The following is an 18,206-nucleotide window of genomic DNA, read 5'->3' as shown; positions in this document are numbered from 1 at the left end:
CGTCCTTGCTTTCTCGTCAAGGGAAATAACTGCTCCCTACACTTTACGATCTTATACTCATTATTTTATTTCCCCATATTTCAGGTATCTTCCGCAACGATAATCACACATTCTCCAAAAAGAATTCATGAGCAGGAAATAAAGAGGATAACTTGCAAATAATATTACCCACTCAAGTCATAAAAAACTAAGATGTCTCAAGAATACTATATAAAAGTAAGATGTGTTATAATATTACATTAAATAGCAGCCTAGAAAGTCCAGATGCAGCCGTTCTACTTAAGTTAAAATGTACACGATACAAACTGTGCATGTGCATTCAAAGAAATGAAAAGTTAACAGACCTAAATGAAGATGAAAACCACTTATTTTAGTTTGTAACCTTAAATTAGAATGAAAATATAAAATGACATTAAAAATAATGACTGGGCTTCCCTGGTGGCGCAGTGGTTGAGAGTCCGCCTGCCAATGCAGGGGACGCGGGTTCGTGCCCCGGTCCGGGAAGATCCCACATGCCGCGGAGCAGCTGGGCCCGTGAGCCATGGCCGCTGAGCCTGCGCATCCGGAGCCTGCGCTCCACAACAGGAGAGGCCACAACGTACCACAAAAAAAAAAAAAAGACTGAATGACAACTACACATGTGAAGCATAGAAACAGGCTACAGTTGACAGGGCATGGGATCTACCTACAAAGAGCTTATAATCAAGGAAATGAAAAGACATAATGGTCACTGGGTATAAATCTACCACTTAAAGATAATTCTGATAAAAACTACATTATCTTCATGCACAAAGTAAATGGAATAAACTGAAACAATATGCCCAACTCGTAATAGCAATTATTACTTTAAAGCGAACAAAAAGAATACAAATGTGTATTTCATGAGGCAATCATCATAAAGTCATTTCAATTAATTCTTAATAGACCTCTCCAGCTACATTTTGAGTCCAAGTCTTTCCCCAAACTCCCTCCCCACAAAGAAATACGTAACAGTTATTCCTCACATGTCTAGATCAGCACTGTCCAATAGAGATATAATGCAAGCCACATATCTAAATTAAAATTTTCTAGTAGCCACTATAAAAAGAAAGAAGTGAAATTAATGTTAATATTTTACTTAATATATCTAAACTATTATCAGGTTAATATGTAATGAACATAAAATTATTAATAAGATATTTTACCTTCATTTTTTTCTAAGCCTTTGAAATCTAGTGTATATTTTACACTAACTGTACATCCCACACTAGCCACATTTCAATTGCTCATTTTTTTGTCATTATTTTCCAAAGTTAAAGTAATTCACAAATGGTAATCAATCTTTTCAGCACTATAATAATTGCATAAGGAATACAGTACTCTCCAAGCTTTGTCAATATCCACCAGCAGAAATTAAGATAACATTATTCCCATTGAGGATGGCGCAAAACAGAAAAGTGTATTTTAACTTTGCAGAATGCAACAGCAAAAATGAGGAAAGTACTGTGTCTATATCCTGGCATCCTGTTCTGCTGCTTTGTCCACTGGACCGTTAAACAAAGCTGTGATTAGTGGGAGGGAAATAAAAATTACTATGGAAATGCTAATTCTGAACTGATATGAAAACATAAGCATACCTCTAAAACCTGTGATGGACCTCAGAATATCACAAAGTTCCCAGGAGAGTGTATCACAAACTTAGCTGTGGATACGATTCTCAAGTCCCAATTTACATTTTTAGGTAGTATTGGAAGCAATTCAAACTTATATTTTGTGAAAGATTAAAGCATACCGTAGACATTGCACTTTCAAAAATTTTGGAAATAATATATACTGAGATACTGTCAAAACCCTAAACAATTCCTTTGTGTTAACCAAACAAGTGTAGTCAATAACAACTGACCTTTATAAAACTAATCCCTGATGAGATTGTCTGAAGAAAAAAAAAAGGTAATTGAGGAATGTCTTTTGAAACTTACTTCTCATATTAACATCTATAGGATTGATACTCGCAGCGTGAACTTTGATAATGACTTCATTTGGATAGTGTATCATTGGTATCATCATGTTCTGAGTAAATCGAAGCACTTCATTACTCCCATATCTATCTATCACCCAAGCGGGCATGACAGTGCTCCTTGGAGAGGTAGTACTAATCTTTCTAACTGAAGGCTTTTGTACAACTTGTCTTCTCCAGAAGCAAACCGCAGTGCATGCATTTCTTCTAAGTACACAGGTCTTCAGAAATCCCATCGTAAACAGTGGTTGAATTGCGTGCCCTAATTAAAAGGCACTTATACTGGCTCAAACCCTCACACCTGAATTCGGTCAAATTCTGCCAAACACTCTGGCCGGTTTCAAAGTTGAGAATTCAAAAATGAAGTTAGACTGATGGAGCAACTGAAGAAAGAAGAGTACGGAACTACTCTACTCTTCACATCTGAAATGCTCCAATTAACGTTCCAGCCAGTATTCTGTCCATTCTCCTCCTCCCTTACACCCCCTCCCCTTAAAAACAAAACCAAAACCGCTAGAATCCTGCCCTGTCCCGGGAGCTCTCTGCGGGACAAGCCGACTCCGCTCGCGATTCGGACGTCAGAGAAATTCACACACTTCCAGGCTCCCGCCGCGACCCCCAGAGTCTCCTTGCCACCAGCTCTACTTCCCCGCAGGACTTCCTTAGCGGCGCCAGCCAATCGCGTGCAAAGATCATTTTCCTCGGGCTGCAATTCGACCAATCTGAGTACTCGGTGCTGACAGGTTCGCTGGCAAATGGCTGCGCCCATGTAATACCGGCAGCGGCAGCTGACCTTTCTTTTTCCTCCTTGACACCAAGCCCATGTGGTGGCGGGTGGGATACGAGGACCATGTTGGGCCGGACCCTCCGAGAAGTGAGTGGAATTGTCTGCTGAGGGCCCAGGGAGGTCGGGAAGATTCGCGGAGTCCTTGTTCACGTGGACGTGGCGTCCCCCGGCCGGCGTGCATCTTGGTCAGCCTCGCCGCTTCCTTACCTGGAACTTGGTGGGGGATTCGGACCGCCGGGTCCTTATGACTGTGCTCCTTATATCCGTTCAGGAGTTAGGATCTCCGCGGGGGAGGCTTCTGCACCGCCGCGCTGTGGGGTGGAAGGGAACAGTGGCTTCTTTCGATTATTCGTTCGCCCTGGCTGCGTGGGGCCCTGGCCGGTCTCAGCCAGATATGGGGGATTTGGCTGGTCCACGTCAGTCTCTCTTGTCCGCTACACACATCTGATGCAGTCCTCACTAAGAAGCCCTCAAATCTGTCCCTTGCAAAAGCCAAACTAGTGATTCTTAGCTTTTTTCCCTCCTGGACATATTCAAGCTTCAACTACCACCAAGATACCAATGATTCTTACCCGTGTCTCCACTAATTGGACATCGTTTTTGAACTCTAGGCTATATTTGTGAATGTCTAATAGACATCTCTTCCAAAACTCCCACAAGAGTTTGATGAATCTAACCAAAGCTGACTTCATCCTTGTAACAGAATCACCTCTTGCGTCTCAATCTCCATCATAAAAAACAAACAAAAACCTAATTATGGAATTCTTAATATTCTGTTTTTAGCGGCACAACTGTTATCCCAGGTGCCCTTAGATTCTTCTTCATAGGTCATATCCAGTAAGTCACTAAACCGTGTTAGTTCTCTTTTGAACTTATGTCTGGGATCTGTTCTCTCACTTTATCCGTGCTGTTAGGGCTTTAGTTCCGATCTCCTTGCTTTCTGATCTCTCAACCTGCAGAGCTGTCTGCAGACCCACTGCTATCAGAATCACCTCGGCCCGCCTTAAAACTATAGCTGTGTCCCACTCAGGAAGGTTAGTATGGTAAGGCCCAGAGTGTATGGTTTAACTTGGGTTCCAGGTGATTCTGCTGATAAGTGGCAATTGAGGACGTACCCCGTCTTCCATCTTCATTTGTATCTTCACCTGGGAAGTCTTTTTTTTCTTTTTCCAGCTGGCAGCCTTTTAGAACGCTGTAAATTATGAGAACTTTAAATCCACAGGTTTTAAATAATAGTTATTCCCCTAAATACATTTTTGTTTTATTATCCTAAATTGTATCTTGTATACTGTCAGTGAAGAATCCAATTTGTTTTTAAAAATTAAAAAATTTTTAACTCCAAACTTGTTTTAAAATGAAATATAACCTACAAAAATACGGTATTTTCTTTTTCTGCCCTTTCCCCCAACACTACCTTTTTTGTGCCACCCCTTCCTAATGTCCAGTGAGCCATTGTCAGAAACAACTTTTACCTCAAGGGGGAAAAGGGAAGCTGACCCAAGGGTAGTCAGGAAATTGCCTTGGCATGATTACTTTCACTTAATCACTCTTAACAAATATTTATCGATGCCTATTGTGTGGAAAACATTATTTGCTTATTTTCCCAGCCCATAATATATCTTCTGTCCACTCTGTTCTTTCCATATCATTGTACCAATGCCCTAAATTCTACCAATTAGAGATTAATTAATTTAGTACACATTCTATTTTAAATATGTAAAGGTGCTTGGGAAGGGTGAATGATTTATTTATCCACTGTTGTGAATTATTATAGTTCAATCAGATTTCTCTCCATCACACCCTGGCTGAAATAATCAGTTAAGGAAAGGGAAAATTTTGCGGGGGAGGGGATTGAGGGAGGGGCTGGAAACTATGGCATTTTGAGACAATTTGGGGGGCCTAAGTGGAGGCTTAGGGCAGTAGAGGAGCCCTAGGAGGAAGCACTAAAAGGAGGTAAAATGCCAAATAGGAGGTATACCTGCTACTTGTAAATTTTACCCAGGTACACTCAGTAAGGGGGAAGAGTCTTACTTTCACCTTCCTTTCTTGTGGCATGATCCCAGTGTTTCTAGGAACCAGATGCCAGGCTATTATTATTAACCCTAAAATTATATTAAATGATTACTGTTATATTAAAGAAAGTTAATTATATATCCAGTAGCCTTCTTGGGGGTCTAGCCTAAGAACATTTAATTACCGTTCTATGGGAAAATAGCCTCCAAATTTTAAACAACTCAGTTATTCATTCAGTTAACATTTATTGAGCACCTCTGTGTTCCAGACACTGGGGATTAGCATTGAAGACAGTAATTCCTGCCCTCATGAAGCCTACATTTTTGTGGGGAAGCAGGCATTAAATAAGTTTCTTTGTTTAAGTAAATAATAGAATTTCAGGTAGTGTAGGTGCTAAGAAAAAAGGTTAAGCAGGCTATGGTGTGCGAATTAGTTGGAGAGATGGATGTTTTAGATAGAGTGGTCAAGGAAGGTTTTGCTGACTGAGCGGGTGATATTTAGTAGAGACCTGAAGGGTGAGAAGGGTGAGCCCTGGGAAGATCTGGGAGAAGGGTGTTCCAGGTAGAGGAAAGAATAAAAGTGCAATGTCTCTGAAGCAAGAGCAAACTTGATGTGGTCAAGGAATAGCAGGAAGGCCAGCAGACCCAAGAGAACTGAACGAGAAGAGTAGTGGGAGATGAGGTTATAGATAAGGAGGAGCCGGATTACCTTTCCGGCCATGTTAAGGAGCGTGGATTTTATTCTAAATGTAATGCAGATCCTCTGGGAAGTTGTGAGTCTTTGGACATGATCTGACTTAAAAATTAAAAAGCTCCTTCAGGTTATTCAGGATTATGGTCTATAGGAAAGCAAGTAGGGAAGCAAGAAGACCAGTTAGAAGGTCGTTGCATTGTCAAGAGCTGATGGCAGCATGGATAGGGTGATGGGAGGAGAGGTAATGCAAAGTGGGTGTTAGTTTTTTGTTGTTGTTGTTTTGGGGTTTTAAAATTTTATTTAGTTATTTATTTTTGGCTGTGCTGGGTCTTCGTTGCTGCCTGCAGGTTTTCTCTAGTTGCAGCGAGCAGGGGCTACTCTTCGTTGCGGTGCACGGGCTTCATTGCGGTGGCTTCTCTTGTTGCGGAGCACAGGCTCTAGGCACGTGGGCTTCAGTAGTTGTGGCACATGGGCTCAGTAGTTGTGGCTCACGGGCTTAGTTGCTCCACGGCATGTGGGATCTTCCTGGACCAGAGCTCAAGCCTATGTCATCTGCATTGGCATGCGGATTCTTAACCACTGCACCACCAGGGAAACCCAGGTGTTAGTTTTTTAAGGTATGGCTTTCTGGTGGATTGGATATGGGATTTGAGGGAAAAGAGATGAATCAAGGAGGATGCTTAGGTTTGGGGCCTGGGCAATTGGAGAAATGGTAACATTTATCAAGATGGGAAAGACTCTACAGGGAGCATGTTGTGAGGAGAAAGTTATCAAGACATGTTAATTTTGAGATGCTTCTAAAGATATCCAAGTGAAGATGTCAGTTAAGCAGGTGGATATAGGAACGTGGAGATCAAGAAAGAAGCTAGGTATGAGGGTATAAATTGTCCAGAGGAGAGGACATAATTGAAGTTATATGGTCAGATGAGATCTGAGTGTAAATATAGAACAAGGCCTAAAACTTTCCAACATTTAGGGGTCAGCGGTAGGAAGCAGAGCCCGCAAAGGAGACTTGGAGGAGTGGCCAGTAAGGCAAGAGGAAAACCAGGACGGCTTGGTGTCCCGAAGTACAAGTGAAAAAGAAGTGCTTCAAGGAGGGAGTGATGTCTTGTGTTGAATGCTGAGTGCTGCTGGACTGGGCCATGACTGCTGGATTTAGGAATGTGGAGGTTACTGGTGATCTTGATGTGCTATTTCTTGGAACAATGGAGACAAAAAGCATGAATGTTAAATGAGTGTGTTAAAGAGAGTACCAGTCAACCAGACACTCAGCTTTCAAGGGCTCTTCTATACCTTCAGCATTTATCAAGACAGTTTTTCTTTTGAAAGACAGTTCTTTTCCTAAGTGAAGCTTTGATGCTATCTGTAAAGTTAACAAAATGTTCTCTATTTGCTACAGAGGAGTAAATGCTGTAACAGCCTGCATAGAGAAGTAGTAGAGTATAGTGGTCCAGAGCATGGGCTTTGGAAACAAGATCAGGCCTTGGTTGAATCCCAGCTCTGCTACTTTCTAGCTGTGTGATTTTAAGCAGGAACTTCAGTAATTTATCTGTAAAATGGAAATAATATCAGCCTCTTAGTGTGGATATGAAGATTAAATGAAATACAAAACATCTAGGATAATGCCTAGAACCAAGTGCCATTATTAACACTAATTTTGTTACAGTGACAAAATTACTAGATTATATGTATTTACAGTTTTCTCTTCCCCTGTTTTCTAAGAAGAATGGTTCCTGAGGGAGATTTCTTAATTTTTCTAAGAAGGTATATTACTTTTCTGCTGCTGTGTAACAAATTAGTATAAACTTTTCAGCTTAAAATAACACATTCTTAAAACACACACACAATCTTATCATCTCACAGTTTTGTGGGTCAGGAATCCAGGAATGGAGTAGCTGGGTTCTCTACTCAGAGTCTCACAAGGCTGAAATCAAGGTGTCAGCCAGAGCCGCAGTCTCTTTGGATGCCTTGGGGTCCTCTTTCCACCTCACTGGTTGGCAGAATCCATTTCTTTGTGGTTGTAGGACTGAGGTCTCCGTATTCTTTCTTTCTTTCTTTCTTTTTTTTAACATTTATTTATTTCTTTTTGGCTGTGTTGGGTCTTCATTGCCGCACGTGGGCTTTTCCCTAGTTGCGGTGAGCAGGGGCTACTCTTTGTTGCAGCACGAGGGCTTCTCATCGTGGTGGCTTCTCTTGTTGCAGAGCACGGGCTCTAGGCACACGGGCTTCAGTAGTTGTGGCACATGGGCTCAGTAGTTGTGGCTCGCAGGCTCTAGAGCGTGGGCTCAGTAGTTGTGGCGCACGGGCTTAGTTGCTCCATGGCATGTGGGATCTTCCTGGACCAGGGATCAAACCCATGTCCTCTGCATTGGCAGGCGGACTCTTAACCACTGCGCCACCAGGGAAGTCCCTGTTCCCCGTTTTTTTGCTGACCATGTGGATAGTAGAGTAAATGAGTTCAGGGGACGAGATGTGGGATAATTAGAACTGAGGTTTGGGAGATGATACAGATGTTGGTAATGATATAGTCTGGGCTAATGACCATGTGAGCTGGTAACTGGGGTGAGGTGAAGGAAGAGTTTGTGTGAAGTGAGGTCAGGAACGGAGAGGCCCGGTGTCCATGTACCTGACTTGAAGTTTGAAGTCAACAAAAAGAGCAACAGGAGCCATAGAAAAGAAGATTACAGCAAACCAGCTGCTAAAAACTTCAGTGAATGAAAAGGAGTATCAGGAAGACTGTAGATGAACACACCAGGGAGAGTAATATAATCTCCTTCAAGGCCTGTGCTTCAGATGAGCTGGGGGTTTTGAGAAAAGAGGGAAGAGAAAACTTTTCTAGTTGATTTCATCTTATATTCAGATATGATACCTTTAGTTTTGCTCCAGGAGAGCTGTACTATTTTTATGTCATAATCCTTACATCTAATCCATTCTAGCTAATTAGCATCTTTGTTTTCATTTCTCTTCTCCAATACACTTATTGAGTTTGTCAAATCTAAATTTCCTAAAAATGATCCTAACAAAGATTACCATTTAAAATGAGTACTCCCAAAAAAATAAAAAATAAAAAAAATTTTAAAAAAAATAAAATGAGTACTCCCAAGGACTTCCCTGGTGGTCCAGGGTAAAGAATCCGCCTTCCAATGCAGGGGATGCAGGTTCCATCCCTGGTTGGGGAACTAAGATCCCACATGCCACGGGGCAACTAAGCCCACGTGCCACAACTACTGAGCTCGCGTGCCCCAACGAGAGAATCTGCATGCCACAAACTACAGAGCCCATGTGCTCTGGACCCTGTGCATGTCACAACTAGAGAGAAGCCCGCGCACCACAACTAGAGAGAAACATGTGCACCACAAGGAAGAGCCCACGCTGCAACGAAAGATCCTGCACGCCTCAACAAAGACCCAGCATGCTGCAACTAAGACCCAACGCAGCCAAACAAAATAAAGAAAATAAATACAATTTTTTAAAAATAAATAAAAAATAAAATGAGTACTCCCAGAACAGTATGGCGCGGCCTTAAAAAACTAAAAATAGAGCTACCATATGATCTGCAGTCCCACTCCTGGGCATATATCTGGAGAAAACCATAATTCGAAAAAATACACACCCCTCAATGTTCATTGCAGCACTATTTACAATAGCCAAGACATGGAAACAACCTAAATGTCCATCAACAGATGAAAGGATAAAGAAGATGTGGTACATATATACAATGGAATATTACTCAGCCATAAAAAATGAAATAATGCCATTTGCAGCAACATGGATGGACCTAGATATTATCATACTAAGTGAAGTAAGCCAGACAGAGAAAGACAAATATATGATATTGCTTATATGTAGAAACTACAAAAAAAGAAAATTATACAAATGAACTTACATACAAAACAGAAATAGACCCACAGACAAAACAAATTTATGGTTACCAAAGGGGAGGGGCGTGGGGGAGATGGATAAATTAGGAGCTTGAGATTAACATATACACACTACTATATATAAGATAGGTAACTATATAGTTTATAGCACAGGGAAGTATATTCAATACTACGTCATAACCTATAAGGGAAAAGAATCTGGAAAAAATAGATATATTTGTATGTATCACTGAATCACTGTGCTTTGCACCTGAAACCAACACAACATTATAAATCAACTATACTTCAATAAATAAATAAATAAAAAGAATGCTCCCAGACAGTCTCATTTCTTGCCCTTGTAACCATAACTGCAGTTCCTTACCTCTTATTCTCATATCACTTGGCAAGTCAGAAGGCAACTTGAGGATAATGGGCATTAGGGGACTTGAAGGGAGGCAAAGAAGAAGAGAAAATGGCAGGCATAATTTTCCTCATTTTTATAATTTTGCTCCGGGGTAGGCCTGTCTATATACCTCTCTGTGTCTCTAGCTTTCCGTTTTTGCTAGTTCTGATGCTTGCACTCAGCCTATTTACATAAGCCCACTCCATGTTTACAACATTACAATACACTGCTGTCGTTTCTTTTTCTCCAGTTTCTCTCTTCTAAAGAGTTTACGTCTCATACAAACCGTTCAACAGAAATATCTCTTCTTGTTGCTAGGTTACCTCCTTTAAGTTGAGCCCAGCTGCCCCTCCCCATCCTGAACCCCTCCCCCAGCATCCCCATGGCAGCCCTTTCCTCCTCTTGTGCATCAGCGTTAGGGGTCCTCTCAATGACCTATTTGCACTGCTTTTCTGGCTTAAAACCCTCAGACCTAAGAATACCACCACTTTGATGATTTATTCAACAGCCTAGAGCAGATCATTTGCAGATTTTCCCCTAAATGCAAATTCCGATTGCTTGATGCATATAGGACACGTGGAAGTACAGTCAGCATACAGGACAAGCTAAGCTTCCACTGGTGCAGAGAGAAATGGTGAAGGAGCAGTTAGTTACCTGTTAACTTTTACTATTACTACCTGTTAAGTTACCCTTTACTATTTCTGTGACTTTGGACACATCACTTAACCTCTCTTAGCTTCCGTTTCTTTATCTATAAAATGAGGTTAATAATACCTAACTTAAGTGGTTGGGGTTTTTTTGTTTTTTTAATAAATTTATTTACTTGTTTATTTATTTTTTGGCTGCATTGAGTCTTGGTTGCATTGAGTCTTTCTCTAGTTGCAGCGAGCGGGGGCTACTGTTCGTTGCAGTGCGCGGGCTTCTCATTGCGGTGGCTTCTGTTGCTCTAGGTGCACGGGCTTCACTAGTTGTGGCTCACGTGCTCAGTAGTTGTGGCTCGCTGGCTCTAGAGCGCAGGCTCAGTAGTTGTGGCGCACGGGCTTAGTTGCTCCATGGCATGTGGGATCTTCCCGGACCAGGGCTCGAACCCGTGGTCCCCTGCATTGGCAGGCGGATTCTTAACCACTGTGCCACCAGGGAAGCCCTAAGTGGTTGTTTTAAGGGCTAAATAAAGTAATAATGAATCTAAAGCAACAACAGTGCCTGGCTCTTGGTAAATATTCAGAAAATGTTACTTTTCCCCCATCCCCCTTGTCTGAGCTACCATCATATCCAACTCTTTTCAGATGGTCTCTAAAGACTTGGTATCATCTTTGACTTCTTGTTATTCATTCCTTTTATTCAATTAGTAAGTATTTATTATTACTTCCTACAGGAAGTATTACAAGTCATCACTTCACCTTAGGCTTTACTTACTGTCAATATGCAAGTTCTGGTCACTTGAAGTGCAGTTTATTTTAACGCGTTCTTTACTAGCCTTCCTAATGCATCAAAGACAGAGTTTTAGAAAAGCTTGTTTTTAGTTGGCTTTTGAACCCATATTTTACAAGCATTTCTCTCAATTTGTAGTGGCTCTTGCTTGAATTCTCCAATAGATAAAAAGGCCTGTTTAATAAAGATCACTTATTTGGGGCCATAAAGTCCTGTAATGCCTTGTCTAGTTCATTCTGTTTTTTGCACTGTGGCTGGCCTGAGTTGCAGCTAAGCTTCTCTCTGTACACTATCTACCCTAACCCATGATTCACCCACACTGGGCCTCTCCTTCTCCTAGACAGGGCGGCTTACCTAAACCAGCGATCTTGTTTGTTCAAGCCTGATGTAGAGTTCCTCAGCTAGGGCTATGACTGTGGTGTCCTCCAACCCATCTTTCAGCTGACCAATGTTACCCTTATTCACCACCCTAAGTAAGTGTAGACTTGATAGGTTCTCTTGGTTTTGAATCCAAGCCTCACTTTAAATTTTTATACTTAACCACTCTATCTGCACGCCTCAGTGTAACATTTGAAACTTCTGCAGACTTGGCAAAGGGTTTTTGAATTGTGTATACTCTAGGTTTCTGCGGCACTGAAACAAGGCCAAGTTACTCCAACTGAGCTCTGTCAAAGATGTCTCTCCCTTATCAAGAAGACCAAGTTTCTAAATGCTTACATTACTGTATCAGAAGAGGTGGCCTTAAAGCAAGCTGAAGAATCAGAGAAAAGATATAAGAAAGGTAAATTACTTTGAATTATACTTAATTGTGACATCCCAAGAGAAAGAGTTTAATTGGATGTAGCAGTCTCCATTTGGCAAGTGGAGCTTTAAACATAAAAAATTCCCTTATTTAAAGAACTGGGGAATTCCCTGGCGATCCAGTGGTTAGGACTCCGAGCTTCCACTGCTGGGGGCCCAGGTTCAGTCCCTAGTCGGGGAGCTAAGATCCTGCAAGCCAGCCGGCATGGCCAAAAAATTTTAAAAATATAAGTAAATATATACATATATACATTTTTTTTAAAAAAAAAAGAACTGGCCATGAGGTATAATAATAATGAGGCTAACGGGTATAATGTCCAACTGTAATAATTTCTAACACAAATTTGATTTCTGAAGACGTATATCTTTAGCAAAAACTAGTAGTTATTTTAATAACTATTATTAATGTCTGTATTTTGAACTAGATACTGGGTTGGCCAAAAAGTTCATTTGGCTTTTCCCATAAGATGCTATGAAAAAACCCTAACAAACTTTTTGGCCAACCCAGTATTTCTTCTATTCTTTTGGCTTTTTAATGCAGGTCACTCACTTGGGGATTTAGATGGAATTCCTGTTGCGGTAAAAGACAACTTTAGCACGGCCGGCATTGAGACGACATGTGCATCAAACATGCTGAAAGGTAAAGTTTAACTGACCGGAGCATTGTTTTATAAAACTAGGTATTTTTCAGTTTAAATTAAAGATAAGATACTAAAGCACAAAGATATTCTCAGACTGATTATATTTGCAAAAGAAATAACTTAGGGTAGAATATTACCTTTCTACCATTTGCTCTTTCAGAATGCAAAATTATTCTTCAGGGGTAGGCCTGCTTAACGGATGCATCCTACTTAGGAAGACTTGATAACTGATCACAAACATGCTAAGTGACCTCTAACACCCCCTCGTTGGTAACACAGAAATAAGTATAAAGTGGCTGTCATTCCCCCTCTTTTGCAAATGGTATGAGGATTTATTAGCATCTACTATCTGTTTTTTTTTTTTTTTTTGCGGTACGCGGGCCTCTCACTGTTGTGGCCTCTCCCGTTGCGGAGCACAGGCTCTGGATGCGGATGCGCAGGCTCAGCGACCATGGCTCACGGGCCCAGCCGCTCCGCGGCATGTGGGATCTTCCCGGACTGGGGCACGAATTCGTGTCCCCTGCATCGGCAGGCGGACTCTCAACCACTGCGCCACCAGGGAAGCCCTGTCTGGTTATTTTTATCTCCTGACTCCTCCATCTATCACTATACTTAGTATAGTGAAGCTTAGTTTTATTTTTTAAAGTTTAGTAGGTCTAAAAGGAATCATATTTATCAAGATATTTGGATCCAAGGATGAAAAAGAAATGGAAAAAGCATATTTAGGGTACTATGCACTAAAACTAACATTCTATGAGGTGTATGCCCCAAGTTCCTCTGATAGGTAGTCTTGTTAATTGTCTGGGAATATACACTAGATAGAGGAAATTTTAATTGACAATGAAGATCTATTCCTGCTGGAAATAGATAAAAATTACCATGGTATTTGCACATCTGAGAAGAGAAAGTCAAGTACAATGAGCAAAATAATGATTTGTGATTAGTTTCAAATGAATTGGGTACATCTCATTCAATACTTTGTAGTACTAACTGTTAAAAGTCAATAGTTTTAGGATGTAAAGACAGAATATATAGACTTTCTTTGGAAAACATATAGCAATTAGCAGCAGAAAAAATTAACTTTCAGAAGAAAGTACAACCTACTACTTAAATTAGGAATAATTAACATGTCAATATGAATTGCTTAATTGCAGTTTAAAATTTTATTTCTTGTATATGATTTACATGTTCCCTGTTTTCTTTCCTATGATAAAAATTACTGAATTTTTAAGAGGACAGGGGCAAGGTAGGGGAGGGGATTAAGAGGTACAAACTACTGCGTATAAAATAAGCTACAAGAATATATTATACAGCACAGGGAATTTTATCATAAAATTCCAACATTTTATAATAACTTTAAATGGAGTATAATCTATAAAATTTTTGAATTACTATGTTGTACACCTGTAATATAACATTGTAAATCAATTATACCTCAATTTTTTTTAAAAAAGAAGAAAATAACTGAATTTTTTTCAGGTTATGTACCACCTTACAATGCTACAGTAGTTCAGAAGTTGTTGGATCAGGGAGCTCTACTAATGGGAAAAACAAACTTAGATGAGTTTGCTATGGGGTAAGTAAAATTGAAATTTTCTCTTCTTGTATTTCTTTCATCTGTATCTTTAATTTCATTAAGTGTAGGTACCTAAAAGTAGTGAGGTGATTTCTTGAGGACTCTAATGCCAGTTTCTCAGACCCTCCATGAGATTATGTTCTGCTAATAGGTCATATCTCATTTTAGTTTTAATTTGCATTTCCCTGATGACTAACGATGTTAAACACCATGTGTTTATTTTGCTACCCATATATCTTCAGTGAAGTATCTATTCAAATCTTTTGCCCTTTTTTAAAAGTTGCGTTGTCTTCTTACTGAGTTATAATAGTTTTTTCCATATATTCTGGATTCAGGTCCATTATCAGATAGGTGATTTGAAAATATGTTCTCTGAATCTCTGGCTTGTCGTTGCATTCTCTGAACATGCCTTTCAAAGAGTGAAAGTTTCTAATTTTGATGAAGTCCAGTTCATCATTTTCTTTAATGACTTATGTTTTTGTCTTTTCAAAGAAATTGTTACCTTTCCCAAGGTCATAAAGGTTTTTATCCTATGTTTTCTCCTAGAAGTTTTATCGTTTCAGTTCTTACATTTAAACTTGTTATCCAGTTGAGTTAATTATTTTGTACATGATATGAAGAAAGCCAGAGTTCAGTTTTTTTACATATGTCTGTCCTATAGATCTGGGACTATTTGTATAAGAATTCAAATTAAATTACTTTGATTCCTTTGGCAAAAATCAGTTGAACAGGGGCTTCCCTGGTTGCGCAGTGGTTAAGAATCCGCCTGCCAATGCAGCGGTCCCGGGTTTGAGCCCTGGTCCCGGAAGATCCCACGTGCCCCGGAGCAACTAAGCCTGTGCGCCACAACTACTGAGCCTGCGCTGTAGAGCGTGCAAGCTGCAACTACTGAGCCTGCGAGCCACAACTACTGAAGCCCGTGTGCCTAGAGCCTGTGCTCCCCAACAAGAGAAGCCACCGGAATGAGAAGCCCGTGCACTGCAATGAAGAGTAGCCCCCGCTCGCTGCAACTAGAGAAAGCCCGCGCACAGCAACAAAGACCCAATGCAGCCAAAAATAAATTAATTAAAAAAAAAATCAGTTGAACACATATATAGGTTCATTTCTGGATCCTGTTTTGATCTGTGTATCCACTATCACGCTATCTTGATTATTGTAGCTTTATAGTAAGCCTTGAAGTTAGGTAATAAGAGTTCTTCAACTTTGTTGTTCCTCTTCAAAATTATTTTACGTATGCTAGATCCTTTGCGTTTCCATATAAGGTTTAGAATTGGCTTACTAATTTCTACAGAGAAGCTTGATAGGATTTTGATTGTGGTGGTACTGAATTTATAGATCAAGTTGTAGAAAATTGACATCTTAATATGTGCCTTCTGACCTATGAATTCTGTATATCTTTCCATTTATTTAGAGTTTAATTTTTCTCAACAATATTTTTATGATTTCTGTATATAAATCTTGCACATTTGATCTATCTCCAAGTATTTCATGTTTTTTTGTTTGTTTTTTTGCGGTACGCGGGCCTCTCACTGTTGTGGCCTCTCCCGTTGCGGAGCACAGGCTCCGGATGCACAGGCTCAGTGGCCATGGCTCACGGGCCTAGCCGCTCCGCGGCATGTGGGATCCTCCCAGACCGGGGCACAAACCCATGTCCCCTGCATCGGCAGGTGGACTCTTAATCACTGCGCCACCAGGGAAGCCCTATGTCATGTTTTTTTAATGTTATAGAAAATGGTGTTTTCTTTTCAATTTCTAATTGTTTAACATTGTTCGTTTATAGAAATGTAATTGACTTTTTAATTTTTTTTATTTAAAAAAATTTTTTTTGGCTTCCCCGTGCGGCATGTGGGATCCTAGTTCCCTGACCAGGGGTGGATCCTAGTTGCCCCTTGCAGTGGAAGTGTGGAGTCCTAGCCACTGGACCACCGGGGAATTTGCCTCTTAAAACTTCTGATTAACAGAGGAATTCCTTCAAAAGACTACTTGTTAACCGTTTGGATGTTTTGTGACACTCTTCAACTGGAAGACCTTAATTTACGAAGGAAATCATCCTAAGCTGAATTAGATGATCAATTGGGATAAAAATTTTCTTTTCTTAGCAGACTAGTTTTTTCCTACTTTCCACCACAAATGCTTTTACTTCCCTTCCTTCACCTCCTCAACTGTCTAATTAAAGAAAGGTACATCTAAGCAGGCTTCCTACCTTTTCTAATTCAAGTTATAGTGGATTATACAGTGTCAGAAGCAAATAATACAATCAGGAGATGAAAATTTTACATAAAATGAATTGTATTAAGATATCTTGCTTCACTTCTTCATCTCAGATCTGGAAGCACAGATGGCATATTTGGACCAGTTAAAAACCCCTGGAGTTATTCAAAACAATATAGAGAAAAGAGGAAGCAGAAGTCTCATGGTGAGAATGAGGATTCACATTGGCTCATAACTGGAGGAAGCTCAGGAGGGAGCGCGGCGGCTGTGTCAGCGTTCACGTGCTTTGCGTAAGATGTTTTTTACTATCTGTACTTTAAAAACCCAACCTAATACAAATAGTCATAAACCATACACAAAATTCAACAATAGAGTCGTTCATACCTTGGTATTTTTATTTCCCTTTACTGAGCTATTTGTGCTCAATGGTGTATCAAAATTATATCTTAAATACACTCAACTTTATGGTACACTTATGTGTATCCTATACATTTAACTTCAGTTTAAGACAGCATTTAAACTCTTCCTCTACAGTATATGGTCCTCTTAAAAACATGATTTTACAGAATAAACCAGTTAGCTTAAATAGACTTCATTGAATTTCATTTTTAAATAATTTATTTGGGTATCTGCTCACTGATTGTACAGATATTTAGAGACTAACATACCTTGGCTTTAGTCGAGTGCTGCTGAACTAAATTGTTAGCTATGGTTTATCCTTCAGCTAAATCTGACTTAAGAAAAAAAAAAAGGAAGGAAAGAAAGAAGGAAGGGAGGGAGGGAGGGAGGGAGGGAGGAAGAAAATGTTCCTAATATGTATCAATAGAATATATTAAATAGTGTTTTTCTAAACCTACAACTAAAAATGTATATAAGTACATAAAATTTTTTCAAATTTGTAGGGAGGTTATTTATTCAACTGTCATAGTTTGTATTTGGAAAGAATCCATCAATCAATGTGCTTTTGTCTTAAGTTCCATTTGTAAAGCATTTCTTAACCATCTAAAGAAGAGTAAATAAATATTGCTGTTGTTATATTTATTTTATTGGTCTCAATTTAACCAAATAGAATGTTTTCTTTAGCAGTACTATGTGTATTTTGATTATCCACTGAAACTAAGCGCTTTCTGAGGCATTGCAGTCAATAAATGATTTATATTTTTTAGAGCTATGGAGATTTAGAGTCTACAGGTTTTTAAGTTTCCCTGAAATCTTGTTAACAAGTAAAAGCATTTCATTTTATCTCTGTGGAATTTTATAGCACCACATTAATATTAATGAGAGTTCTGACAAGCAAGGGTTGCAAGATTAGGGGCTTTTTTCTATCCTCCTCACCCCACTTAGTGTTCATCTTTCTGAATGTGCTTTGAGAAGATGGCATTTTGACACATAATTCCTATGGAAATGTAGGTTTTACTTTTACCCAGACATCAGGGAATCCTAATAAGAAAATGTGTCCTTTTAGAAATTGTGAAAGCAGCAGTCTGATTTTGTGGCTCAAGTGGACTTGGTGAGAAAGACAATCTAATTTGCATTTTCTGTAGAGCACAAGGGCCATGTGACACGTAGGAGCCTTGTTCAGTCCAAAGCTTCACTCTGGGTGTACTCAAGAGAGGCACAGACCCAAAGTAACTCCAGGTTGAATGGGTCCCAAACCATCAGGTGTTCTGATTTGTTTTCCCCCCTATTGATTTGTTTCTTTTATAATAGTTTTTAAAACAGGAAGATTCTAGGAGTATTGATACTATGCAACCACTAAAAAGAATGATTTAGAGTGCTATGTGGTGACAT

The 18,206-nt window shown here is 39.8% G+C and overlaps 2 protein-coding genes across 3 annotated transcripts in view; one reads left to right on the top strand and one right to left on the bottom strand.

Moving 5' to 3' along the window:
• The window catches only part of RTN4IP1 (reticulon 4 interacting protein 1), a 43,956-nt gene extending 41,363 nt beyond the window's left edge, over positions 1-2,593 (bottom strand). Inside the window, exon 1 of the mRNA XM_082855640.1 lies at positions 1,959-2,593. Within this exon, the coding sequence (XP_082711766.1) occupies positions 1,959-2,232 (274 nt within the window). The 5' untranslated portion in view covers positions 2,233-2,593. The remainder of the gene's footprint in view (positions 1-1,958) is intronic.
• A 174-nt stretch (positions 2,594-2,767) lies between these two features.
• Positions 2,768-18,206, top strand: part of QRSL1 (glutaminyl-tRNA amidotransferase subunit QRSL1) — a 32,713-nt gene continuing 17,274 nt past the window's right edge. The window contains exons 1-5 of one of the 2 annotated variants that reach the window (XM_082855301.1): positions 2,776-2,870; positions 11,808-11,967; positions 12,529-12,627; positions 14,108-14,204; positions 16,529-16,705. In XM_082855301.1, the coding sequence (XP_082711427.1) occupies positions 2,847-2,870; positions 11,808-11,967; positions 12,529-12,627; positions 14,108-14,204; positions 16,529-16,705 (557 nt within the window). In that variant the 5' untranslated portion in view covers positions 2,776-2,846. Of the gene's footprint in view, positions 2,871-11,807; positions 11,968-12,528; positions 12,628-14,107; positions 14,205-16,528; positions 16,706-18,206 lie in introns of both variants that reach the window. The other variant, XM_082855300.1, reaches the window with a different exon arrangement.

The sequence above is a fragment of the Leucopleurus acutus genome (genome assembly GCF_964270905.1).
Source record: "Leucopleurus acutus genome assembly, chromosome: 15".
Lineage (NCBI taxonomy): Eukaryota > Metazoa > Chordata > Mammalia > Artiodactyla > Delphinidae > Leucopleurus > Leucopleurus acutus.
This window is presented reverse-complemented; position numbering and strand designations above follow the sequence as displayed.